The following is a 24,763-nucleotide window of genomic DNA, read 5'->3' as shown; positions in this document are numbered from 1 at the left end:
CCAATGCTATCCCAAATATTTCTTCTGTAATATATGAGTATAATTTATCTTTCTCTTCAATTCAATTTCAAACTTCTTTATTTTTGTTTTCTTTCATCATTTTCTATTTTTCTATGGACTAAGTTCTGTGATTTATTATTTTATTTTCTATTTTTCAATTTTCTTTCCTTCTTTTCTCTAGAAAAAGATCGCACACACTATAAAATATTATTTTGTTCCATGGATACGATAAGAGCAGTAATATTAGACTATTTGTTTATATTATGTGGACAGATCAGAGAAACATCGCTTTCACCTATTCCCTTCGTCAGCATTTATCCATCCATAGTTTCTTTCTCTTTCTTTCTTTTTTATGTGTTTCTATCTGCTAAAGATGGAAAAGCGAGTTACAATATACATGCTACTATGGACACATCAAGCGCAAACATTAAAAGAGTTAGATTTTTTTTGCATATTCCTTATATAATACTCATATCATTAATTATATTTCACGTATTATTATATTATTAGTTTTCAGCAATGGAGATCTGTTTTTTATTTATTCAGTTTGTAGAAGAAATTATTAATAGGTAAGCATAATTTATTTACAATGCAGACTATTTTATTTTTAATATAGAACTATTTGTTCATAGTGTTAAATTAATTATTTATGTGTTATATACAGATCATTTGATCGTGGTGCTGAATTTTTATTAATTATTCTTTATAATTAAATGTTCATGATATTTAAATTTTTTGTTCGCTGTGTACTATTATTTGTTCTGTGAGGCTAACTCATTTGTTCGTGATATTCAATTTTATTATTTATACTATACAATAAAATGTTCATGATGCTTAATATTTGGTTCGGAGAACATTATTATTTGTTCATCATGTTTAATTTTTTGTTCGTAAAAATAATCATTTTGTTCGTGTTATTAAAATATTTGTTCCCAGTAGATAAAAATAATTATTTCGTATTAAAAAATATTTTTGAAAAATATCATGCAAACATAGTCAAGTATGATCTTATTTTGAAAATCTTGTAATAAGAAAGATAATGGTGCAATCAAAATTTAATTTAAACGCATGGTTTAAGAGTTATAGATTTTTTTAGAATGAATTTCTCTTTCCATGTGAGTGATGTCATCAATTTTGTCTTCACCTGCATGCATATAGTAACGGGCCTGAGACTAACATTCAGACAAAACGTTATCTGCTCTCGAAGGGGAAAATAAATTGCGCTTCAGGTGACGGTTGACCAAATCATCGCCTCAAGTGATGCCTAATCGCGTCCTAGAGCAAGAGCAAGGCTCATTCTTCCTCTCTCTCTTTTTTTGAGTGGAATTCTTCCTCTCTTATGCGCCCTCTCTCGGGTCGAGCCCAAACGGCAATACGCGAGCCCAAAACAACAGTATGGGCCAGCCCACCAAAGAGAGCTGTTCGTCTTCGTCTTCCGTCCACCTCAGCGATCTCATCCATCCAAAGCACAAACCCAACAACTGCCACTGCAGTGCCATACTTCCGTGTCTTCGCGGCCTTCTCCTCCTCTCCCCACTTCTCCAAATTCCCAAGCGCCCAACACCCCGAGCTCCCGAGCAGGAGAGCAATGCACCGGGCCATCCGCGCGGCGGCGGCCGCCGCCGGGCGAGCGCTCTCGTCGGCCAGGGCGTCGCTGCCCCCTCCACCCCGCTCGTCTGGCTGGGGCGCGGCTCGGTGGCTCTGCAGCAGCGGCCGGGAGGCGCTGCGCTACGACGTGGTGATCGTGGGCGCCGGGCCCGCGGGGCTCGCCGCGGCGATCCGGCTCAAGCAGCTCTGCCGCGCCGCCGACGCCGACCTCTCCGTCTGCGTCCTCGAGAAGGGCGCCGAAGTCGGTATGCCGGCTCGCGCGCTTCCCCTTCTTACTTTGGGAGCGGCGGCGCGGCTCTTCCTTTGTCTGATTTGGGGAAATTTCCTGGTTGCGCCGCAGGTGCTCATGTGCTGTCGGGGAACGTGTTCGAGCCCCGGGCGTTGGACGAGCTCATTCCCAAGTGGAGGCAAGAGGATGTACGCATTTCTGTCCTCCGAACAATGATGCGTTTTAACTTTTTCCTTCACTTGTCTCATGAATTTAGGGACAAGTGTAACCGGTGATCATGTGTTTGATTCATTTCACACTTGACTAGGATTTATTCAGCTGATCATGACTATTTTTATTTAGTTTTCAATTCAAGTATACAACAATGCCAATTGCTAGTCATATGGATACACTTATGATGCGATTAGAAATCCAGACATTCTGAGAATTTCGAATTGCTAGCCGGAGGGCATTTTGTTGGATATATCTTTGTTGTTGTATGTGTGGTTTCCTGAATTACTTTTTGTTGGGAATGCAGATCGGAATAGTGTAGAATTTGTCGATTGGGAAGCACATGCTGGTTTTTTATGCGGTTATGTTGCGTTTGACAGGCCCCAATCAGAGTTCCTGTCTCTTCTGACAAGTTCTGGCTGTTAACAAAGAACAAAGCATGGACACTTCCATCTCCATTTGACAACAAAGGAAACTACGTGATCAGGTGCCAACATCCTTCTGTGTTCAATGTTCATCATCTAAATCCACGGCTTCTGAAGAAATTAGATGTTCCTCCTATTCTGGAGGATCAGGATTTCCTGACAAATTTACTTATGTCCAGCTTGAGCCAATTGGTGCGATGGATGGCCACAAAAGCTGAGGAGTTGGGTGTTGAAGTATATCCAGGTTTTGCTGCTAGTGAGGTATCATCATTCTTCATTGTAGAAACTCATATGTGGAAGGACTAATATCTGTCTGAATTCTTCTCTAACAGATCCTTTATGATGAAAATCAAATAGTTACAGGCGTCGCAACCAATGATGTTGGTATTGCTAAGGATGGCACCAAAAGGGAAACTTTCCAACCTGGTGTAGAACTAAGAGGCATGTAGTTTCCTTCCTTACAGTTAACTAGTTCGGGGATAAATATCTGGCCATGCAAATATATGCTAGAATATTGAGTGCATATTGAGTTAGTCACACTGGTCTTTTTTTTTCTTGTTTAGAATTTTGATAGACGGGTAACATTCATTATTTTCTATTTCTATAAATTTGATAACTTCATTTTCCATTCTTTTTGTTCCACTCACGTATCTGTTCTCATGGTCAGCTACTTAGAAAATGCAGGGCGAATAACACTGCTTGCTGAGGGTTGCCGAGGTTCATTATCAGAGGTAAGCATGTAGAATGCTAGTTTCACAATTTTTTTATTTGAAATATTTTTTATTTATGATTGCAGTTTGATGCAAAAGCCTGAACATGTTTCAGAAAATAATTAGGAATCACAAGCTCAGAGAAAGAGGACAAGGGCAGCATCAGACATATGCTCTTGGAATTAAGGAGGTATTTGATATCCGTTAGACCACTTCAGTTTCCAAATGCCTTGTTCTGAGTTTTGATGGAACCAACTTTATACCTCATAATGAACTCATGATCCTCTACATGAATTGTGCCAGTTCACGCGCATTGTTGCATGAACAATATGGCATATATGCTGTAGTAATGTTTTTTAATCGAACTTTGATCATCTACATTTATGTTATTTTTACAAACCTTTATTTTATCCATTCAATGTTTTTTTAGGAATTACACTGTTCCATTTGTATTTTAGTTTTTTGGATTGTGACTTATGAGCTCTCTCTTTCAAAACTTTCACATCTTTTTTCCCTAACTACTTCTAGATGAGTTAGTAATGGCACTCAGAACTAAATGGATTCTATTCTTTAGATTTGGGAGATTGAAGAAGGAAAGCATGAGCCAGGTTCTGTTATTCATACTGTTGGATGGCCATTGGATATGAGAACATATGGAGGATCATTCATATACCACCTTGATGATCGACTGGTAACTCTTCTGTTAGACATGCAAATTGGCACTTGATGTATTCTGTCTGTCATAGCGGCATGTGAGTATAGGTGTAATATTCTATCCTCATGTTTTGTTTTTCTGATAATGGAGAAACACACTAACTATCAATTATTCACGTTGTAGATTGCATTTGACACAAATTAAGCAACTTTAACACCTTCTCATGCTTAGTGAAGTGTGCTGCTTAGTAGGAACTGGGACAAGCAAAAACTTTGGTTAGATCATGCTCAAAACAAATCTTAAACTCAACAATCGACCACTTATCACAACAGTCTTCAGTTGCAGGTTGGAAAGCTAGATATGGGGTTCTTTTCATGACTTCCTGCAATATTTATGTAGACAATAAGATTCTTATGGCTAAGTAGTAAGGGACCGTACTTAATGTATTATCTGCTCTCATTTTTTTTTCCAGTTAGCAATTGGTCTCGTTGTTGCACTGAATTATCAAAATCCTTTCCTGAGTCCATACGATGAATTCCAGGTATGTGGTTTTCTTTGTAGATGCATTTTGATGCCAAGTACATTAGATGAGTGATTAAGAAGACAGACAGATTTTGTACAATTTAACAAAAACAGAAAGGATCTTTGTTTCTCTTAAATATTCTGCCACCATATTTCAGAAATTCAAGCAGCACCCTGCTGTCAGAAAACTTTTGGAAGGTGGAACTGCTATTCAGTATGGTGCTCGTACTCTAAATGAAGGTGGTTTCCAGGTAAGCTGACATTTGAAATGACATGTCAATTTCGTAGAAAATAGATACGTGTATAAGATTTATATCATACCCATATTGAGCATTCTGTTAGTTTTTATTTCATTTCATTTATTGCACCTCATATCGTTGGTTAACTACACACTACGACCTTTGTGAGCTGAAGTACAGCTCTCATACTCATTCATTGTGCTGTTATTTGATTATTTTCTATACATTGCAATTTGCAACATTTTTTTCCAGCATTTTATTTCTGTTATCTGTACCAACTTGCATTTTTGTTTTTGGCAATTGTACTGATAACACAGGCACTGATGAAATTAATATAAATTTTCAGTCAATACCATATCCAGTTTTCCCTGGAGGTGCAATTATTGGATGCTCTGCAGGATTTCTAAATGTTCCCAAAATAAAAGGAACCCATACGGCTATGAAATCAGGTATCTTATTACAGAAATGTTTTGTTTCTCTGAAATTTAACTAGATTTGTGGTTTACTTAATTGTCAGCTCTGTTGGTGCAATTGCTCTCCAGCTTCATGGTTGATTTTATATGTGTGCAGCTGTGCCTGACTGCTCTATGTATTTTGCTTTAACATCCTCTTTCAGTGCTCATTCCTTTTGCTTTACCGATTTCATTGCTGAATTATGTGCATACTTTGAGCTGAGTCCTAATTTTATTGTACATTGATAAGCCTTGTACTAAAGTGAGGGGTGTGTAAAAAAGGTATGCTTGCGGCGGAAGCGACTTTCAAGGCTCTAATTGAAGGATCTTCCATGGAACTGTACTGGGAGAATCTCAAGATGTCATGGATATGGGAAGAACTTCATAAAGCTAGGAACTATAGACCAGTATGTGGTTATTTTTTTAGCAATTTTCCCAAACAACCTTATCTTTGCTGTGCGGTTAAGTATCAAGTCCCTTAAGCTAACAGGGTAAACAAAAGAAGCAGATTCTTCATTTCCTTTCAATGCAGTAAGTCGAACACCTATTTATTACTTCTTTTCCCCAGGCATTTGAATACGGATTTGTTCCGGGCATGGCTTTGTCTGCACTGGAACGGTGAGTTTCCAATTCAAGAAATTACTTGAGCTTAGTCATGGAAATATTCTATTTGCTAACTCATGTTAATCTGTTAACTTTTAGCTACATATTCAAAGGAAAGTCACCTTATACATTAAAGCATGGGAAACCCGACCATGAAGCAACAGATGTGAGTGTGCAGCATTGCTGTTGCTCGTATTGCTTAGCTTTGTAAATAACAGTGAAAATGCACATCATTCTCTATTTTTCACCATTGAGACTGACAGAAGTTTTCCTTGTGCCCAGGCAGCCAATCTGCACACGCCTATTCAGTATACTAAACCAGATGGGCAGATAACCTTCGATGTTCCAACTTCTTTATACAGGTATGCCTGCTGCAAGAATGAAGAATGCCTCTTATCTTCTCCGTATCTGTGCCTGTTAACAATAACTTTGCTATTCGTGGGTTTAGAAGTACCAGTAAATGTCTTAGATGTATCTAGACATTGCTTAGAATTGATCACACAAATCTGTGTCACTCACGCTGATATTTACCTAATTGATCATTAATGAAATTATTTTTCAATTAGACTTTTGAACCTTAAGAGTCAGTTGAATGAATTTATTTTGGAGGTATATATTGTACTTATTACAAGTTTGAAGTAGCGTAACCAGAAATCTGCTTACCAAATAAACATTCATTCTGTAATCATCCATCATTCCTTTGGTACAGGAGCAATACGAACCATGAGCATGATCAACCTCCTCATCTCCGCTTGAGGGATCCTACGGTACCTGAAAGAATAAATCTTCCAGTGTATGCTGGACCAGAATCACGTTATTGTCCAGCCCGGGTTTACGAGTATGTATTGTGGTCCCTAGCTGCATCAGCAATTATGAAGTGCTCGGTAGCCAGAACAGTCTCTTCTGATCACTATTGGCCATGCCTGTTTTCATGCAGATACGTCTCCGACGAGAAAGGTGATCCAAAGCTTCACATAAACGCACAAAACTGTCTTCATTGCAAGGTAAACCATTTCCACTTGTGGTTCAGGGACTTTGCATTCCCCTAGATATGTGCATGAGTTGCATTTAAGAATTCTTATGTCTCATGTACTCAAATTGGAAATCTAGAGGCGGGGAATCGTGATTTATCTCCATTCCTTCACTTGACTATAGGCAGAATCAATTTATCTCCCCAATGCCCATGATCTGCATATTCGAGAGAAAAAAAAACTATGCATAAATTGACGGGCATCGCTAGGATATCTCATGAATGAACGCACAATGTTTCTTCTTGATTGATTAAGTCCAATTGTGTTTGGTGCGATCTTAATCACACCGAAGCTTGGACTTCTTAGGCTTGCCTGCCTTGCCTCTTTTCTGTACCTGGCTATCTGCTTTCATCCTCTGCTCCTCCGAACCTGAATGACTAGTTGACTGCATCTGCAGGCGTGCGACATCAAAGATCCAAAGCAAAACATCGAGTGGACTGTTCCAGAAGGCGGAGGCGGCCCTGGGTATACTGTGATGTAGATATTGAGGAAGCTGTGATGCAATGCCTCAAACAATACTTCTCGGGAAGGCGAGAGTTGCATTTTCAGGATGGAGGATGTAATAAGCAGCTTCACTAGCGGCGAGCACTGCGCAGGATGTTCCTAGAGCTTTGGTACTGGAACTGACCAGGATGCGGTGCAGCCAGCTAAACGTCCTAGCACGGTACGGGAAGGAAGAGAAGGCTTCGTGCATAGTAGTTCATTCATCAGTATGTGAGTGAATCGTTCATTAATACTAATAACGTGCGCACGCAATCCTAGTACCTGTGTGGGCGTAATACTGTCGTGCATCCCATGGAGCTACTGACGACGTGGATTGGGCAATAAAAACAAGAGAATATCTCTCTTTTTTTTAGAAAAAGAGAATATCTCTTCTGATTATACAACTATTCAGGTAAGATTCCCGGCACCACATTAGCGCCTGAAGATCTGTCTTCACCGTTGGAGATCCCATCTTCCTGAATAAAAGCGCACAATTCCAATCGCCGACAATGGAAGATGGCACCGCGACGTACGCAGACAAAATTCATCATGGCGCTGGATAGCAGAGTGGGAGTGGGACACCAAATCCTCTCTGATTCAGCGATGCAGAGGAAGAAAGGGATCACAACATTCCCCCCATGGCTTACCAATTTTCCCAGCGCCAGATGACATTCCTTGCAAAGGAGGCAAGGAAGAAAGGTTCAATGTCATCAGAAACAGCAGTCCGCACCACCAGAATCAATGAACAGATCATATCATCATTCGGGCAATGTTAACTATATGCAGAATCAATTTATCTTCCCAATGCCCATGATCTGCATATTCGAGAGAAAAAAAAACTATGCATAAATTGCCGGGCATCGCTAGGATATCTCATGAATGAACGCACAATGTTTCATCTTGATTGATTAAGTCCAATTGTGTTTGGTGCGATCTTAATCACACCGAAGCTTGGACTTCTCATCTCCAACAGTTTAGTTAAATCAAACTAGCCAAATGCATGGTTAGCTAGCCATTTTGCTAGCCATTTAGCTTTTTCAAGGATGGGCAACCAACAGCCTCTCTAATCTAGACTCTAGCTACTCCGTTCCTGCCCTGCTTGATACCGCCACCGGCGGAGCTCGACGCCGCGGCCGAACTTGACGCCGAGCCGCAGGTGGCCGTGGTGGGCGAGGTTGGCCATCACGACGCCCCCCAGCCGCATCCTCTCCGCTTCCAGGTCGCGGACGCCGCGGTCCATGGCGTGGCCCCGTTCCCGGAGGCCGGCTTGCAGCAAGGATAGGGCATGGATGTCCCGGTCGACGCCGCCGCGTCCCTGTCCAGCCTCGAGGCAAGCTCGTTGGCCAGCAACGCGTGAGGAGATGGTGAGGAGGCCCCGCGCCTGAGCAGCATGGTGGAGGCGTCATTGTCGCGGGCTCCCGGCGGAGCTCGACACCGCGCCGCAGGCGGAGCCTGACACCGCGGCGGAGCTCGACGCCGCGACCGAGCTGGACGCCGCGCTGCAGGCGGAGCTCGACACCGCAACCGACCTCGACGTCGCGCCGTAGGGGGAGCTCAAGGCCGAGCTCGACGCTGTTCGCAGGCTACCACCACCGAGCGGCGCCGCCGCAGTGGGCCGCCGTCGCGGAGGGACGCCGCCCGAGGGGCGCCGCCGCCATGGGCCGCCGCCGAGGGGCGCCTTTGCCGCGGGAGGGGCGCCGCCGCCATGAGCCGTCACCGTAGAGGGGCGCCGCTGCCATGGGCCGCCGCCGAGGGGCGCAGCAGCCGAGGAGGCGGGCGAGGGGCGCGGGGCAGAGTAGCGAGCGGAGGGGGCTCCATACCGAGTCAGATAGCGATGGGAGGCATTTGGAGAGGCTGTTGGATCCTATTTTCATCCCAGTTTTACTACATTTAGCTACCCAACTTATTATGAGGAGGCTCTTGCAGTTTCTCTTAGATTTGCCTGCCTTGCCTCTTTTCTGTACCTGGCTATCTGCTTTCATCATCTGCTCCTCCGAACCTGAATGACTACTTGACTGCATCCGCAGGCGTGCGACATCAAAGATCCAAAGCAAAACATCGAGTGGACTGTTCCAGAAGGCGGAGGCGGCCCTGGCTATACTGTGACGTAGATATTGAGGCTCTCCGCACTCGTCGCTATCTAAATTCACTCTCTAAAAAGAATATTTCTACCTGGTCATCAAGATTCTTCTATCTATATTCAGTTTCTCCGTATTCATTTACTCTCTAAATTTTTACTCTATACCAACTACCACGAGTGGGGCCCACGTGTCATAATTATTTTTCCTTTTTTTACCCCCTCCCTCCCCACTCTCTCTCTCCCACCCCGGCCCCTCTCTCTCCCTCCGCCACCGCGCCCCTCCTCCCCCGACCACCGCCGCCGGCTACCTCCTCCGGCCTCCGCCGCCATCCACCTCCTCCTCCGGCGGCGGGCCTCGCGACGCGGCGGCGAGATTCGGGCACGGAGGCCGAGGCCCGCGTGGCTGGTGCCCGAGCGGGCCCGCGCTCCGCCCCTGCCCCCCGTGGCCATGGCAGCGGCGCTCCCCGACTGCCGACGCCGGCCTCAGGGTGGGACGGCGTGAGTCGGCCACGGAGGGGCTGCGCGTGTGCCCCTCCTCCCTCCCTCCCTCCCTACCTCCCTACCCCACCCCCAACCCCCTCCTGTCCCCCCTCCCTCCCCTGCTCACTGCGCCGGCGAGCAGCGGCGGCGGCGGGGGAGCAGCGGAGGCGGAGGCCTCCTCGAGCTCCGCCGGGCTCCATGGCGGGCGGGCGCGGCCTCCGCCGGCGGCTGGTGGCGTGGAGGCCATGGAGCTGCGGTGCCCCGCCGGCAGGATCCGCGCGCGGCGAAAGCCATGGCCGAGCTCCTCTCCGCCTGTCTTGGTCCCTTCGCCAGCGAGCCGGCGTGCTGTCCGAGTCCGAGCGCGAGGACGGGTGGAGTGCGCGGGCCCCGCGCTAGGCGGCCACGTCTGCCTGTACAGAGCTTCTCTACCGCGCTAGAAATGGAGCGCCGCGGCCCGCTCTCTAATTTGGCGCAGGTGTTGTAGTACCCCGCTACAGCAAAACATACTCCAAATGCATAATGCAGTGCGCGTTCAGATTCGTTTACAGAGCCCAGTGCGGGCAGCCTGAGGAAGCTGTGATACAATGCCTCCAACAATACTTCTCGGGAAACAGTGAGAGTTGCATTTTTAGGATGTAGGGATGTAATAAGCGGCTTCACGAGCGGCACGCACTGCGCAGGATGTTCTTAGAGCTTGGTACTGGACACTGATCAGGATGCGGTGCAGCCAGCTAAACGTCCTCTCACGGTGCAGGAAGAGGAAGGCTTCGTGCATACTAACGTATGTGAGTGAATGGTTCATTGAATACTAACGTGCGCACGCAATCCTATTACCTGTGTGGGCGTAATTTTTTTTTTGAAAAGTTTGTGGGCGTAATACTGTCGTGCATCCCATGGAGCTACCGTTTGTAGCAATGACGCGACGGCACTTTTGCTGATAGTAAGCAACCATGGCCGTCAGGGCCACAGGAGCTGTCGTCGGTCAGCGCCCTACAGGCGCGAGCATCTGACGACGTGGATTGGTTGGGTAATAATAAAAATAAGAGAATATCTCTTCTGATTATACAACTATTCAGGTAACATTCCCGGCACCACATTCAGAAACGTACAGAGCCTGAAGATCTATCTTCACCCCTTCACCGTTGGAGATCCCACTCCTGAATACAAGCGCACAATTCCAATCGCCGCAATGCAAACCAATGGAAGATGGCACCGCGGTGTACGCAGCCAAAAATCAGCATGGTGCTGTATTGCAGAGTGGGAGTGGGACACCAAATCCTCTTTGATTCAGAGGTGCAGAGGAAGAAAGGGATCACATTCCCGATTCCCCCCATGGCTTACCAAATTTCCCAGCGCCAGATGACATTCCTTACCAAGCCACCAAGGAGTCAAGGAAGAAAGGTTCAATGTCATCAGAAACAGCACCACCAGAATCAATGAACAACGGATCGTACCATCCATTGGGGCAATGCTGGAAAAATACGTCTGTTATTCCTTCATAACGATGAGCTCTCATAGAACAGGCCAATTGCAGCTACACAGAAGCAAGCTACATATGCTACCATCAATTTACTCACTCCAACTATCCACCCATAAGCCTACCCATCCAATCCTAATCTCCCGACATATCAGTATGAACAGATCAGATCCATGAAATAAACTACATTGACGCGTGAAATGAATAGAATGCTGAGGAGAAAAAGAATGAGATTTCTGCAGCGAAAAACGAACCAATCTAATGCAGTATATGACCAACCAATCGATCAATTCCCCTCCTTGTTCTTGTCCTCCTGGTCGGCGTCCTTGTCCTCGAGGAGCTTGAGCTTCTCCTTCTCAGCCCGGAGCTCCTCGGCCTCCCTGATCCAGAGGTCGGCGAACTCGCAGTCCCTGTAGCGCTCGAACCACGGGCCGCCGCAGGTGTAGTGTATGGCCCTGGGGCGCGTGTCCGGGTCGGCGGGGTCGACCCTGTTGTGGCCGACGAGGAAGTTCCAGACGAAGGGCACCTCCCCGATCTCGTCGTCGTCGAGCCAGGCGAAGCGGTGGAGGAAGGCGCCGATCTGGGTGCTGACGGCGTGGGGCGTGAGCGCGGCGACGTTCTTGGGGTGGGCGCAGTTGTAGAGCACCATGGAGGACCAGTTCTTGCGCGGGTACACCGTCTGGATGGCGCCGTCCATCTTGGTGGCCTCGGCGGGCTGGTACTCGTGCTTGACGCAGGCGACGGCGAGGCGGGCGGCGTCGGCGCCAGGCGGGGCGGCGGCGGCGAGGAGCTCCGCGAGGTCGGCGAGGTAGAGGAAGTCGCAGTCGACGAAGAGCGCCCAGCCGCGGTAGCCCGCGAGGTAGGGGGTGAGGAAGCGCGTGAAGGAGAACTCGGTGCTCTCGGTGGGCCCGCGCGCCCGCCAGTAGAGCCCCGCGGCGCGGAGGTCCGCCTGCCGGACGGGGCGCACGTCGAGCGGGATCGAGGCGTGCCGGAGCAGGCTGCGGCGGCACACCTCGTAGGCCTCGTGCTCCCGCGGGTCGTACCCCACAAACACGCGGAACGGCTCCCCCGCCGGCGGCGGCAGCGGCGACGGCGGCGACACCGTCATGGTCGGTTCGGGCGGGCGGATCAGGGCGGCGGAATGGGATGGGATGGAACGGACGCGGCGGTGCCGGGCTTTGATGGAGATTTGGAGGTGGGGCTCGAGCTAAAGATGGCGAGGGGCGTAAGGGGAGGGATGGATTCCTTTCACCCACCCACATGGGTTAATGACGCGCGGAGCTAGGGAGGGGTCGGGGTCGGGGTCCAACCGCGGGCCCGGGGGTCAGCGACGCGCGGGTGCGGTGATCGCGGTTATGGCTGGGAAAAAACCCGATACCCGAAGTCCGAACCCGAAAAACCCGAGCCCGAACCCGAAAAATCCGAGTCCGAACCCGAAAAACCCGAGCCCGAAAAACCCGAATCCAAATCCGGATTTCAACCCACGGTACCCGAAAATTTGACAAGCCCATTAACTTCATTGTATTCAGCCCAGCCCACTAACATTCCAACACCAAGCCCCCTAACCCTAGGCAGGCAGGCAGCATACCCCCCGGCCCCCCGCGCCGCACCCCCCACCCCCAGTCCCCACCCCGCGTCCCCAAACCCGACGAGCCGACCGCCGCCTCCCCCGCCCCCGCCGGTCTCCCCGTCGGCGCGTCGCCTCCTCGCCCCCGCGGCCACGCCCACGCCTCGCAGAGGCGCAGAGGCCGTGTTGGGGACGCCACCCGCCGCGGCGCCGCCCCACCCCCCACGGCGGCCAGCCACCATGGCGCCGCCCCCAGCAGCACTGCCATCTCTCCGCCGGAGCAGGAGGCCGGGGCCTCACCCGCCGCCACCATCTCTCCGTCTCTCTCCAATCCTCTCCCTCTCTCCGCCAGAGTAGGAGGCCAAGAGCTTGCGCCCGCCGGATCTCGCCCCCAACTTCCGCTCCTGGCTCTCGCAGCCCGCTGGCGTCGGCGGCGGGTGAGGCTTCAGGCCTTCGGTGGCGGCGGCGGCCAGTCCGGGCGCGCCTACTCCGCCGCGCGCTGGGAGCGCAGCCGCGGCTGCTGGCGGCAGGTCGCCCACAACGCATGCGGGTGGAATTTGATACGTGAAGTGTGAGAAATTCGGGTAATCCGGGTAAATCTTTTTTCAAACTAATTTCGTGTAATATTTTTGGAAACCCGAAATACCCGAAACCCGAACGACCCGACCCGAAATTTTCGGGTAACCCGAACGCCCAGCCATAATCGCGGTGCGAGGGGGCAGCGCTGGCGGGTCTCGCTCTCGCCTCGCGCTGGCAATGGCATGGCGACGCGAATGCAATCCAGCTGCGGCCTGCGGCGGAGATATCGGTGGTGTGGGAGCGGCGGGGGCCGTGTGCGGGCGGCCGCCGTGGGATTTCCCTCCGGGGATGGGTGTGGCGTGTGGGACGCGGATTGGGTTGGGCGCGCGCCACACGGGGCGGGCACGCGGACGCCGCGTGTGGGATCCAGGGGCTGTCGCGTCGATGGACGCGCTGCGCCCCCCATGGCGCCTGTGGGTGGCTGCGCGGCTGGACGGGCGGGCCATGTGCTTGGCGCGTGGCGCCGCCGCCGGAATGCCGCTGTTGAGTGTTTCCATCCAAATAGTCATGTGAAGACCGCGCTGTGACTAACGTTGGGCCAGGGCCAAAAAAAAACGTTGGGCCATGGCCCCTCCTTGGCCCAACATTTTCTGTCAAGTACTCAAGTCCCCTATATCGGCCAGTACCTGAGATACCCATTTTCATTTCGGCCTCTCCAGTCCATGCCATGCCATTCATTTTACCACCAAGGGCCTTTTCCGGAAATATTCGGGGTCGCGCGCACATCGCAGAAGCGCCCCGCGTGCGTGGTCCGCTTGTTGCTTGACTGGTTTTGCGGCCCACAGGGTGGTTAAGGCCCAGCTTTGCTATTTTTTCTTTCTTTTTCTTTTTTCTTCTCTCCCAAAAGTTCTAGTGGAACATTTTTTTAATTTGTTTTAAAGGAATATTTTTCCGTTGCAAAGATAACATTTGATCCAACTGAACAAATTTTAGTTTTGTTCTAGTGGAACATTTTTTATTCTAGTGAAACAATTTGATCCAACTGAACAAATTTTAGTTTTTGTTCTGACAGAACATTTTTTATTCTAGTGTAACATTTCGTTCTAGTGGAACAATTTTGTTCTATTTTGTTCCAGTGGAACAATTTGTTTTAATCTCAGGGGGCATTAGCCCATAATAATTAGCGTGACGGTTGGTCGGCCGAGAGCTCATGAAGAATTAAAAAAAACGCCGGCCAAAAAAATACTAGGCAGGGCGAAACCCCTTGTGCGACTGTTTCACTGCCACCCATGCGCGTTACCTCCCCCCGCCTTTTCTCACTTCACCAGCTATTTTTTTTTGAGTGGCGCTTCACCAGCTCTCTTTTTTTAGAGAGAGGACTTTACCAGCTCTCTTTGTCACCTCGACCTCCTGGCCTCCACAAACAAAGACCCACACTCTTTGCGGACTGTCCGTCTCCGACCTGGACTCAAAACTCAAAACCCACCGCCTAGCCTATATATATAAATCCAAGAGACACCCGCGCCGCCTTCTTCCTCGTGGCCTCGTAGCCAACAGCACAACCGAATCCAAACCCTAGCGGCCTACCCAGCCCGCACCCGAGCCCAACCAACGCCGCCGCCCGCACGCCCAACCGACCAAACCCCCCTCCCTCTCGCCAGATAAAACCCGGCCCCGTTCAAACCGTTTGCCTCCAAGCTCCGCTCCGCACCGCCCCTCCCGACCCACGGCCGCCGTTCGAGCTATGGCTTCCGCGGCGGGCGCGGAGCCGACGGTGCTGGGGCTGGGGCTCCCCAGCGGGAGCGCCGCGTGGGGCGCCGGAGGAGCGCGAGACGCGGCGGCGGAGCCGGCCGTGGATCTCGACGTGCACCCGTCCGGCCTCGTCCCCACCATCCAGTGAGTCCCGAGGCCCCCCGGCACGATCAAATTTGCGGTGACGCCGCGTGCGGGCTTCGATTTGGTGGGGTTTGTGGATGGTGGGTGGGCTTGGGGACGGGGTTTGCGAATAATCGCGCGCCGGCTCTGGGTTTACCCGATCTGTTACGCTTGGCACCGGGAGGGGTTGGTGTTGGCGTGGATTGGGATCCGATTCAGGGCGTTGTGAGAAGGGGGATTCGCGTCTGATTCTGACAGGGTTCTGATCAGGATTCTTATTGGGTAGTAACTTGCTCGATAATCTGAACCGATCGCGACTGAACGTTTTGCTCCAAATCGGGCCACGTTCTTACAAAGTGCTTGAGCTTAATCTTGGGATTACATATCTGGGAACCGTGATCTTAGTGGGGCAGGGCCGTATGGGAAATATACAAGGCTAGTTTGATCCTGAACATGCCGTATGGATAACCAAAGTTTGTTGAACTTGCACCAAAACGAACTATTTATTGTTCTGGCCGTTCAGTTGCTGCTGCTTTGTTCTCTTAATGAAACACGCAGGCACGTTCTCTAAAAAGTTGCTGCTGATAGATTTTTCTTGATTTAATTTGAAAGGGTCGATGGGCGATTGCTGCTTTCCTGCCCAATTTCGAGTGTTGTTCTAACCAGTCTGTTGTTCAATGTCTCAGGAACATTGTCTCCACAGTCAATTTGGACTGCCAGTTGGATCTGCAACTAATAGCCAACAGAGCTCGTAACGCAGAGTACAACCCAAAGGTATAATACAATCAACGCTGCCGATGCTTCATGTTTAATTTGGACATTTTCCGTGGAACCAAAGATTACATTCGTTTATCAGCCGGAGTCTCACCTTAAACTTTGATACTGTTTTGACAGCGTTTTGCTGCGGTTATCATGAGGATAAGGGATCCCAAGACAACTGCACTGGTATTTGCTTCAGGGAAGATGGTTTGCACAGGAGCAAAGAGCGAAGAGCATTCAAGGCTTGCTGCGAGGAAGGTAAGATAAAATTGTCGCATGGTTTCGCCGTTCCATATGGATCCTGATTTCGGTATTTTGCTGAATTTGGTTATGTAACTAATATGTATCTGATGTTTCATGTTATTCTCTATTGCAGTATGCGCGGATTGTCCAAAAGCTCGGCTTCCCAGCTCGTTTCAAGGTAATGATTGTGCCATTTTGGTTCGTTCGAAAAGGAATAGATTCCCTGATCTCTCACCTTGACTCAATCGGTTCTGGTGCCATGCAGGATTTCAAGATCCAGAATATGGTTGGGTCATGTGACGTCAAATTCCCCATTCGTCTGGAGGGCCTTGCTATGGCCAGTGGATTGTTTGCCAATGTAAGTTTACGGTTGCGCCATTAGCAACATCTGGAGCTTGGTTCTTGATTCTTTCACTTCAAAACTTTCTTATTATTGACGAATCATTCACCTTAAGCATTTACTTACCTGTTACTCTCCTGATGCTTGACAGTATGAGCCGGAGATCTTCCCGGGGCTGATCTACCGCATGGCAGACCCCAAGGTCGTGATCCTCGCCTTCGTCTCTGGCAAGGTCGTCCTCACCGGAGCCAAGGTGCGGGAGGAGATATACAGAGCCTTTGAGAACATATACCCGATGCTCGTGCAGTTCAGGAAACGGCAGCAGCATAGGTAAACCACTAAACCCACCACTTGTATATATATTGCTGCTTGTTGGCATTCCGGCCAGTATTTTTCTTCCTTCCGTATTATCTGACACGAAACCCTGCTGTTCCAAAACAAAACAGGTAGGATGCGTACACCTCCATTCGGTATACGCTTCAGCCGCTGTGCAAGTGTACATAGCATGACCTGGATGGGTGCCAGAATTCTTGGACACGTTACGCTATTTTTTTTGGGGTCTTGAGGACGAGAATAGGACGGCAATTTGGTACTCCCTCCATTCTCAAATATATGACGTTTAGGACAACAAAATTAGTTCATTTGTCCTAAACGTCATATATTTGAGAATGGAGGGAGTACGAGAAAGAACATGTAAACAATCTGAGCGTCACGGTTCTCTAAAAGATATCGTGTGAACTGTGTGATATATCATAGTATCATTGGATAACGCCATGATGATTGCTTATGAAGAATGCGTCTTGAGTCATGTTAGTATGTTTGTTGCCTTGTTGGTGCATCTTAAAGATGATCATCATCATCCAAATAACTTGTAAGTTCCCCTCGATACTCCAAGTACAATTTCAGAGATGCCTGTTTGTCAGTTTGTGTACCAAACCAACTTCAAAGCATACAAACTATATACTTATATACTCATAAAAGATTAAAGAAATAGTACGGAGTAGATTTCGAGAGGAAAGTAGGAAGCTGTAACGGATGTATTGGATCCAGCCAGCCCGGAAACAACATTTGGGGGGCCATTCCACGGACGGCCTGCCATGCCGACAAGGCGACAACCCACCACAACCATACCAGGCCAGGCCTTTCCCGCTGGGCCGTGCCAAGCTCGGAAGCCGAATGGTCACCACTTCGACCATGGCTCCTGCCTCGTGCTGCGTCCTGCCGCCTGGCGCCTGCTGCTGTGCCATTTGCCATCCCAACCCCTCTGCCGCCTGCGTCCCTGCCGGCGCGCGCGTGCTCAGGCGAGCAGCGAGCTCCAACCCCTTGCTCGCCCACACCTTCCCGCGGTCCGACCCGGAGGGGGCCGGAAAGAGGGGAGGACCGGAGGAGAGGCCCCCCCGACCTCCGCATTAGCGGCCGCCGCCGTCACGGGCGGGACCGGTAACTCCCTCACTCCCTGGTGCGTTCCGTTCCATTCCCCTCCTGACCTCCACCTCCACGGCGCTCGCGCGGCGGTCTGGCGCGGAACGGGCTTGGCGGGTGGAGCTGGCAGCCCCCGATGATTGCGCGGCGCTGATCCTAATCCTAACCGCGTCGTGACATTCGTATCCGGCTGTGACTGTGATTATATCGCCCATCTCTGGCCATCATGCGGTTCGCCCTTTGTTGTGCCGATCGATGGATGGCTTTGGCTTAGCTTCGTTGCGGATTCGGTGGTAGCTTGGCGCGCAGCAACTGCTGCGTGTGCCCGAGCTAGTAATTGGCCCTGCATTTTACAACCAGATCAGTCGCTGACCATATAATTTTACAATAACTGCAACCTGACTGTTGGTTGCCTGACCCTACATGGGTACAATGTCATAGAATGTCTTTGTAGATTGGGCCTAGGAAAATAGTATCTGAGCAGTTTATTCAAACATAGTTGGTGCCGAAACACGCTGCGGCACACAGCACTTTTTGTTTGTTTGGCTCGATACTTTAGTTCACCTGCTAACCATAGAGTGGCATGAAAACTTATTTCAACTTCAGTCTGAGCCATATTTAGTGGTAATGTTTATTTGAATGTCACATGGACTGGGGGCTAAAGGCTTCACTGGTTAACAGTTTCTTGTCTGTCACTTTGGCAATTGTGCGAGTGTGCTCAGAGATCTGTACGGCTATATTCAATAGTTTATATAAATGCATAATATCGATCAACAGTAACTGGAATTCTACTACCGTTCATGGCTGTGATTTTTGTATCGCCGATGGCAATTTCACTGCCGTGAAAGCTTCTTCTACATTATTTGTTTCTTTTATGAATATGACAATTTTTTTGTTATCGGCATATGCATGAGTTCAAAACAATAACAAAATTTGATAAATATGCAATGGGCTTCGAGTGAGTTTTGATACATATCCCGAATGTCACAGATTTTGATAGACTATCAAACTCAAGTGTAACAAATAAGTAACATGGTAGAACATCATCTGACCAAACTTCTCTATTGGCACCAAACTTCTCCAGTAGTTATGTAAGCTCTTTATTTTGAGGGAACTATGTAAGCTCTTTATGCACTTCATGCATGTTTACTATTGAATAAAGCATATACCTTCCAATATTTGGTGGTCAACCTGGAAAGATTCTTCAGAAAAGGTTTGTGGAAAACTAATTAAACCAGGTAGTATTTCACTCTATTTTATAGTGTGGGCCCAGTTTTATGGATGGTGAATTACTCAAGTATATATAGTGCTGGAATGTTGTTCCCATCCTCCATAACTGAACAAGCATTTGGTTTGAGTAAAATGAGTTATCCACTTTGTGGTTTTTATTTTTCTGGCATTTGAGTTCATCTTTTGTTCTGGCATTTTGCATCCTTAGCTTAGTATATACCTGCCCTCATATCATTTCTGCATGACTCAATAAAAGATTTTCCATAATAAAAGAACAAGGAAAATATGCATCTAACTTATCAGAAGTAATAATCATAAAGGGGTACGTGTTCTATACAGTTAATGTAGAGATATGTCATTGTTTTCAATGCTTTATGGAGATTTGCAAATCAGGGATAATGCAATTGAGAATGGTACTTAGTACTCCCTCCTTCCTCGTTTATAAGGCATACACACATATCAAGATTCAAACCTTTCTATCTTTGACCAATAATATGACTATTAATTTTTTATTTTATAATGTAAATTTTATATGATTAGATTCGTAATCAAATATAGTTTACAGTGATTATAAATGTATAATCATAAGTGATAGAATATATAATAAATAAATGGTCAAAGTATCGTTTGGAAGACCGTGCCATGTTCTACTATGCCTTATAAACGAGGAAGGAGGGAGTAGCTCTTAACATTAAGAACTCTTTCTAGGATGGTGATTAATGACATTGATGTGAGTGGATTATTATTCTATTCTTGAACAATCCTGCTGCCATCACACCCAGCTTGCCCCATATCACATCCAGCATTATTTAGGTCGGTAGTCAAATTGTTACAGGACATGTAAGGTTTGTTTCCTTCTTTTGTAAAGCAGCTTGGTACATAATGCAAGTTATGTCAGGTGAAGCAATGATAATTTATTTGAAGGATATACCCTTTTGACTATGATTGAAAGGGTGGGCTGTATTGTTTGATGTGACATGTGTGTAACATAGGATAAGGAGGATGACTTTGTGAAACTCAAGTATAATAGTTTCTGGACTTCGATTCTTATCCAGCAATTGGAGTGACTAGAAACCCTGTGCTTATTTGTGATGTCTTCAAGACATAGCCTGGATATCCCTACTAATTCCATTAGAACCGATTGCATATTCAACCTAATATGGTGGTGCTCACCGCTTCCAATGTTCAGCTTCTGAATGCCAAGCATCTGGTACAAAACTCAGGAACACCCAATCTGTATGGAGTCAAGGCAAATAAATATTATATCAGGTACAATTTTTCTCTATTACATGATGACATATTTAAAATGATTCATTTATATTTCAACCGTGCCAATAGAAAGATCGCCTATACTTCAAAGGCTTCATTCCAAATGTTTATTTCAGGTGAAGGAATATTAAGACTGGCATCTGCTGTTCGAGGAACTGTTTGGCTCATATCAGAACTCCGCTATATCAAATCTATTAGGTCCAACTTGGTGAGAATCTTCCTGCTCTGGGCTATGCAGCGATCATCAAAAGGTTTCCATTAATGGTTATATGTGAGCCCTATAATTCTTATCTAGCTTCTAGTTTAAATTATCACCATCAAAGTTGTGCAACTGTAAGTATGGCGTCTGAAAGTGACACCTCATAGTCCAACCCACTCGTATGGCTGAAAAGTTGCTAGAATTTATATGCCCATATGTTCCTATCAATGAACAGTAAGTTGCAACATTTCTAGGGTATCGAGATTCTTTATCGCAGTTCCTACACTGGTGTTCAGTTCCCTTTTGAGCTCTAAGTCTAATCTTGAAATTAGCTAATTAGTCACCTGGCCCGCTAATCTAAATGATTTTTTTTTCATATCTGACTGGATGATAGAATGATATACACATGACTGGCCTGACAATGAAAGATGGTGAAGATAGGCATCAAAGTAAATGAGAATACATGTTGCTTTATAAAGAACTGGGACTCCACCAATATGGAATATTTTTTTGTTTTGCAGCATCAGCTCTTACTGAACTCAAGTCCTAAATGTGGTACAGGGTGCTGATTAAGGATTCCCTAATCTTGCAATCATTTGGCATTTTTGGCGCGTACAATTTGGTTTGAAACTTTTGTATCCTGTAGCTGAGGCCCCGTACATAACAAGGCTAGTAAGTGCAAGCAATAATTCATTGAAGTCTCTGATTAGCCCTCACAAATTTCTTTTATCATAGTAGAGATATTGCTGCACCATACCATACTTAAAATAAAGCACTGTTTGAATACAGAAGTGCATGGTACAAAGGAACGGATGAAGGAAGGTGGTGATAATTGTTCTGTATGGGAAGGGGTCCCATGGCAATGTTAACTATAGGGGACGGGTGGAATCGTTGGTTACAAGGCCATGTGCAACGGGAGGGGCACAATTGGGGAACAGGGGTTGCACGGGATAACATGGGAGCCATGTCTCTCCATGTTGCCTAGTGTGTGTATTTGTGTATAGCTTTCACTATTGGCTGGACTCCTCTGGCAAGGGAATAACAACCAAGAACTCAACTTTATATCTCTTACCCTTTTCCTGCCTCTATTAGAAACCAAAAGAAATGGAAGCTTTACTATTTCCTCTTCTTTCCATCTTACTTTGGCAGATCCTATTCCGATTGGAGGTCATCCTCATGGTGAATGCGGAAGAGAATTCATTCTTGAAAAATCTGATCCTTTACTTTTTGACGGGAAGATCTGATCCTTTATTGAGGTTTTTTTTTTTGACAAAGTGAATCAAACTGATTCCTCAAAAGCTACCTGATAGTCAGCTTTCAGTTTCAGGTATTTGGGCAACTTGTCGTTCTATTTCTATTCTCTACTGAACATAGATGGAGTTTCAGGGGAAGCCTTGCATGCTATGGCCTTGGAGACAGATTGTGCATGTTACCAGTGACTTGTACTCTTTGCATGCTATGGCCTTGGAGACAGATTGTGCTTAAAGTGTCTGCACCGATCTAATAGAATGGATATCTGGATGGGTAGTCTCCTAATTCCCTGGCGCTTTGGTTCACTCACTAAATCATTAGGTATGCATGACAGACAACCAGAACAGCGCACCAGAAACATTCACCTTATTCTGCCAGAAAACTAAGCATGTTCAGGTAAACTGGACTTCTTCTGATTGGCACTATGACGTTTTGGTCACTTTGTGTTGCTCTGTAAGGACAACATCACTCAAGTATGTGCTTTAGGTGATGTTACCTTTAGTGAAACCCTGGGAATCTTTGCAGTAAAACCATAATAACATTGAACGGTGGCACTTTAACCCAACCAGAAGTAAGCTCACAGCTCTGATGGTCACATGGGCAGGACACCCTTATTGTTTATGGCCAAATTCTGTGATTTTGAAAGTTCAGAGGTCTCAAAGCAGCAACCACTTGGAGATCAAAGTCTATCTGTAAGTTTGGTGAATTGCTTTGGTCCAGCTTAGATATATTTGTACATCAGTGTCTGGTTAGCTCCCAGGCCAATGGTCAGCTATGCAATTTTCTCAGCGGCACCTAGTGGCACCAGTCTGGCACCTTTCAAGTAGCGTTGGGCGAGGTACATCAACATTTCTATGCAAGATTGATATCGTTGTGCTGCATCCACTGTGTCATCCTGGTTAGTGGCGCCAGATATCAGAGTATAAGCATCTACGACACACATAATCTGATGGCATCAGAAGGCTTGTATCAGCGCGGACGTACAACTCCACACAGGGCCAACCAAATTGGCCGACTCTCCCTGATGGTGGCCGTTGAAGCATTGTTGTCAACAGTTGGTCCTAGCTTCACTTGCCGGGTAGGTGCTGCTTTGAAAGGTTAATGGAGCGCACCATGTAGTATAGCTAGCTTTGTACAACCACACAAGGCCAGGGATTATGGAGGGCCCAACAGTTGGCAAAGGTTAACACGCCGAGCCAATGACAGCTCCCGTCTCGGACAAGAACAATCTTGGAGGTTTGCTGCAACAGAAATGGTCCTCCCAGGGGCACAGCCTAAAGCCAGTGCGGTACAGAAAATCTTTTTCTCCCAAGAAAGGAGCTTCCTTTTCCTCTAATAACGCCAGCCTAATCCTCTGTTAACCCCACGCAGCCCGGGTGATGAGAGAGGACGAGGTTGGAAGGAGGACAGGGAGGGATGAAGAGGAATCTGGCGGGGCTCTGATTTGCTGGGAAGATGTTCACAGTTCCTTAGGAGTCACGTCTCGGCATGTGATTCGGTATCGGGGGTACGCCGAGGCTCGTGGCTAACCCCGTGGGCTGGAGAGTGGTCCAGCGGCACACAAGCTGCAAGTGCTAGATTTGCGATTTCATCTTCGCAATCATGGATGGTTCTGCTTGATTAGTTACTTGCAAGCCTGAAGAGGACAAAGACACCCAATGTGGGGAGGGGCAAAAGAAAAGAAAAAAAAGAAAGAAAGATGCTTAGATGGTCTCCGGCAACACGGGACCGTGCGTGTTTGGCTGGACCATCTTGGCCGTGGATCGCCGCGGCTCGCCGGCACGGACTAGGTGCCGAGCCGGTGGTGGACCATTGGTCTAGTCTCCAACTCTACATCCTCTCCGGCCGGCTCGGCGTGTGCGGATAAAAGAAAATGTGCCGTTTTATGACGTGGCCTGGTCTGTGAAGAGGCGAAGTTGCTACTGAATTGCGTGGTTAATTAAAGTACGGTATGAAAATTTGCTACAGAAACCTCTCCTGCGTATTGGAAAAAAATTTGCTACAGAAACTGGTTGCCAGCGTTGCTTTCACTAAGTCAATGTGAACATACATGTTTGCTTGTACAACTATAGTCCAACTTTGGAAAAGTCTTTTTCAACTTGTTTACTTGTATGTTGGTCATCTATATTCATCATATACCCTCTCTTCCGGATTTTTGAAGTATCTTTATGGACAGTTGAAAACTCTTCATGATATAACCACAGAGATAAACTAGATAATCACCTTAATTAGTAGCAATATAATCATCCCTGCAATTTAATTATATCGTTACAGGACTGTGTAACTACTGTTTATGTATTCCAAGCCTCATCAGCAGCATGCCGCTGCTTTGTGTGACGCTGACACCACAGAACACGACACGCATAGTAGTCGCTCCCGGCGTCGGAGGGAACCCTTTTTTAATTTATTTTTCACTCCTTTTTTTCCCCTTCCACCCCGCTGCCCCCCGTCCCCTTTATCTCGCTTCAGCTCCATCCAGCCGTGTGCGTGCCCGTGCCAGTGCAGTGCAAAAGCCGCATGGAATCGCCGCAAACTTTTCCCGGGGAGTCTTAAACATGTTCCTACGCCGTGTGTCAGTGCAGCGTTAGAGAGTTTATATATATGTATATATGTAAATATAATAGCGGATCAAAAGAAAACTGGCGCATCATATGATGGTGTCGCTGTCTGGGCGGCGTAACGCAGGCGATTTAAGAAACCCAGGCTTGCACACTTGTCCCTCCCGCCGCCCTCTCTCCTCCGCGCCCGGCCGCGCCTGCTTTGGTCGACCTGATCTTATCAAAATTCCTGCGTCCGCGTCGCGACCCAATCATTTTAACATCCACCTTTTCTTGCACTAGGGACGACGCCCTTTTTTCCTCTTTACCGGTTTGTCACCCTAGGAC

The 24,763-nt window shown here is 47.5% G+C and overlaps 3 protein-coding genes and 1 long non-coding RNA gene across 6 annotated transcripts; 3 read left to right on the top strand and 1 right to left on the bottom strand.

Annotated features, from left to right (window-relative positions):
• The first annotated feature begins 1,500 nt into the window (after positions 1–1,500).
• LOC120648436 (electron transfer flavoprotein-ubiquinone oxidoreductase, mitochondrial) lies at positions 1,501–9,434 on the top strand. Of its 2 annotated transcripts, none has more exons than XM_039925215.1 (18): positions 1,501–1,853; positions 1,949–2,025; positions 2,428–2,534; positions 2,652–2,733; positions 2,805–2,913; positions 3,157–3,203; positions 3,298–3,372; positions 3,757–3,873; positions 4,310–4,378; positions 4,518–4,610; positions 4,945–5,047; positions 5,333–5,457; positions 5,619–5,668; positions 5,753–5,819; positions 5,936–6,015; positions 6,363–6,491; positions 6,591–6,657; positions 9,195–9,434. In XM_039925215.1, exons 1-18 carry the CDS (start codon positions 1,589–1,591, stop codon positions 9,276–9,278), a joined length of 1,746 nt encoding a protein of 581 aa, XP_039781149.1. In that variant the 5' UTR covers positions 1,501–1,588; the 3' UTR covers positions 9,279–9,434. The 2 variants fall into 2 exon arrangements, with proteins under 2 accessions (XP_039781149.1, XP_039781150.1); XM_039925216.1 differs by lacking the exon at positions 9,195–9,434 and adding an exon at positions 7,082–7,566.
• Positions 9,435–11,160: 1,726 nt separating this feature from the next.
• Positions 11,161–12,458, bottom strand: LOC120648435 (protein CDI-like). Its single transcript, XM_039925214.1, has one exon. It carries the CDS (start codon positions 12,310–12,312, stop codon positions 11,491–11,493), a length of 822 nt encoding a protein of 273 aa, XP_039781148.1. The 5' UTR covers positions 12,313–12,458; the 3' UTR covers positions 11,161–11,490.
• Positions 12,459–15,034: 2,576 nt separating this feature from the next.
• Positions 15,035–16,957, top strand: LOC120647789 (TATA-box-binding protein 1-like). Its single transcript, XM_039924631.1, has 7 exons — positions 15,035–15,186; positions 15,852–15,939; positions 16,060–16,182; positions 16,301–16,345; positions 16,433–16,525; positions 16,659–16,837; positions 16,954–16,957. The coding sequence occupies exons 1-7, from the start codon at positions 15,035–15,037 to the stop codon at positions 16,955–16,957; spliced, it is 684 nt and encodes a 227-aa protein (XP_039780565.1).
• A 759-nt stretch (positions 16,958–17,716) lies between these two features.
• On the top strand, positions 17,717–24,012 carry LOC120648434. 2 transcript variants are annotated; one of them, XR_005664945.1, is made up of 4 exons: positions 17,717–20,428; positions 20,545–20,636; positions 21,189–21,299; positions 21,417–24,012. It is a non-coding gene; the product is annotated as an uncharacterized LOC120648434 (long non-coding RNA). The 2 variants fall into 2 exon arrangements; XR_005664946.1 differs by having other exon boundaries at positions 21,149–21,299.
• Positions 24,013–24,763: the final 751 nt, after the last annotated feature.

The sequence above is a fragment of the Panicum virgatum genome, chromosome 9K (assembly GCF_016808335.1).
Source record: "Panicum virgatum strain AP13 chromosome 9K, P.virgatum_v5, whole genome shotgun sequence".
In the NCBI taxonomy this organism is placed as follows: Eukaryota; Viridiplantae; Streptophyta; class Magnoliopsida; order Poales; family Poaceae; genus Panicum; species Panicum virgatum.
This window is presented reverse-complemented; position numbering and strand designations above follow the sequence as displayed.

What these genes read in the sequence shown, in the direction of transcription:
- LOC120648436 (XM_039925215.1), top strand. Translation starts at nt 1,589, where the DNA reads ATGCACCGGGCCATCCGCGCGGCGGCGGCCGCCGCCGGGCGAGCGCTC. An exon ending in CCAAGTGGAGGCAAGAGGAT is followed by an intron (nt 2,026 to 2,427) that starts GTACGCATTTCT and finishes TGCGTTTGACAG; the next exon opens with GCCCCAATCAGAGTTCCTGT. An exon ending in CAGGTTTTGCTGCTAGTGAG is followed by an intron (nt 2,734 to 2,804) that starts GTATCATCATTC and finishes CTTCTCTAACAG; the next exon opens with ATCCTTTATGATGAAAATCA.
- LOC120648435 (XM_039925214.1), bottom strand. Translation starts at nt 12,312, where the DNA reads ATGACGGTGTCGCCGCCGTCGCCGCTGCCGCCGCCGGCGGGGGAGCCG.
- LOC120647789 (XM_039924631.1), top strand. Translation starts at nt 15,035, where the DNA reads ATGGCTTCCGCGGCGGGCGCGGAGCCGACGGTGCTGGGGCTGGGGCTC. An exon ending in ACGCAGAGTACAACCCAAAG is followed by an intron (nt 15,940 to 16,059) that starts GTATAATACAAT and finishes CTGTTTTGACAG; the next exon opens with CGTTTTGCTGCGGTTATCAT. An exon ending in CCAGTGGATTGTTTGCCAAT is followed by an intron (nt 16,526 to 16,658) that starts GTAAGTTTACGG and finishes GATGCTTGACAG; the next exon opens with TATGAGCCGGAGATCTTCCC.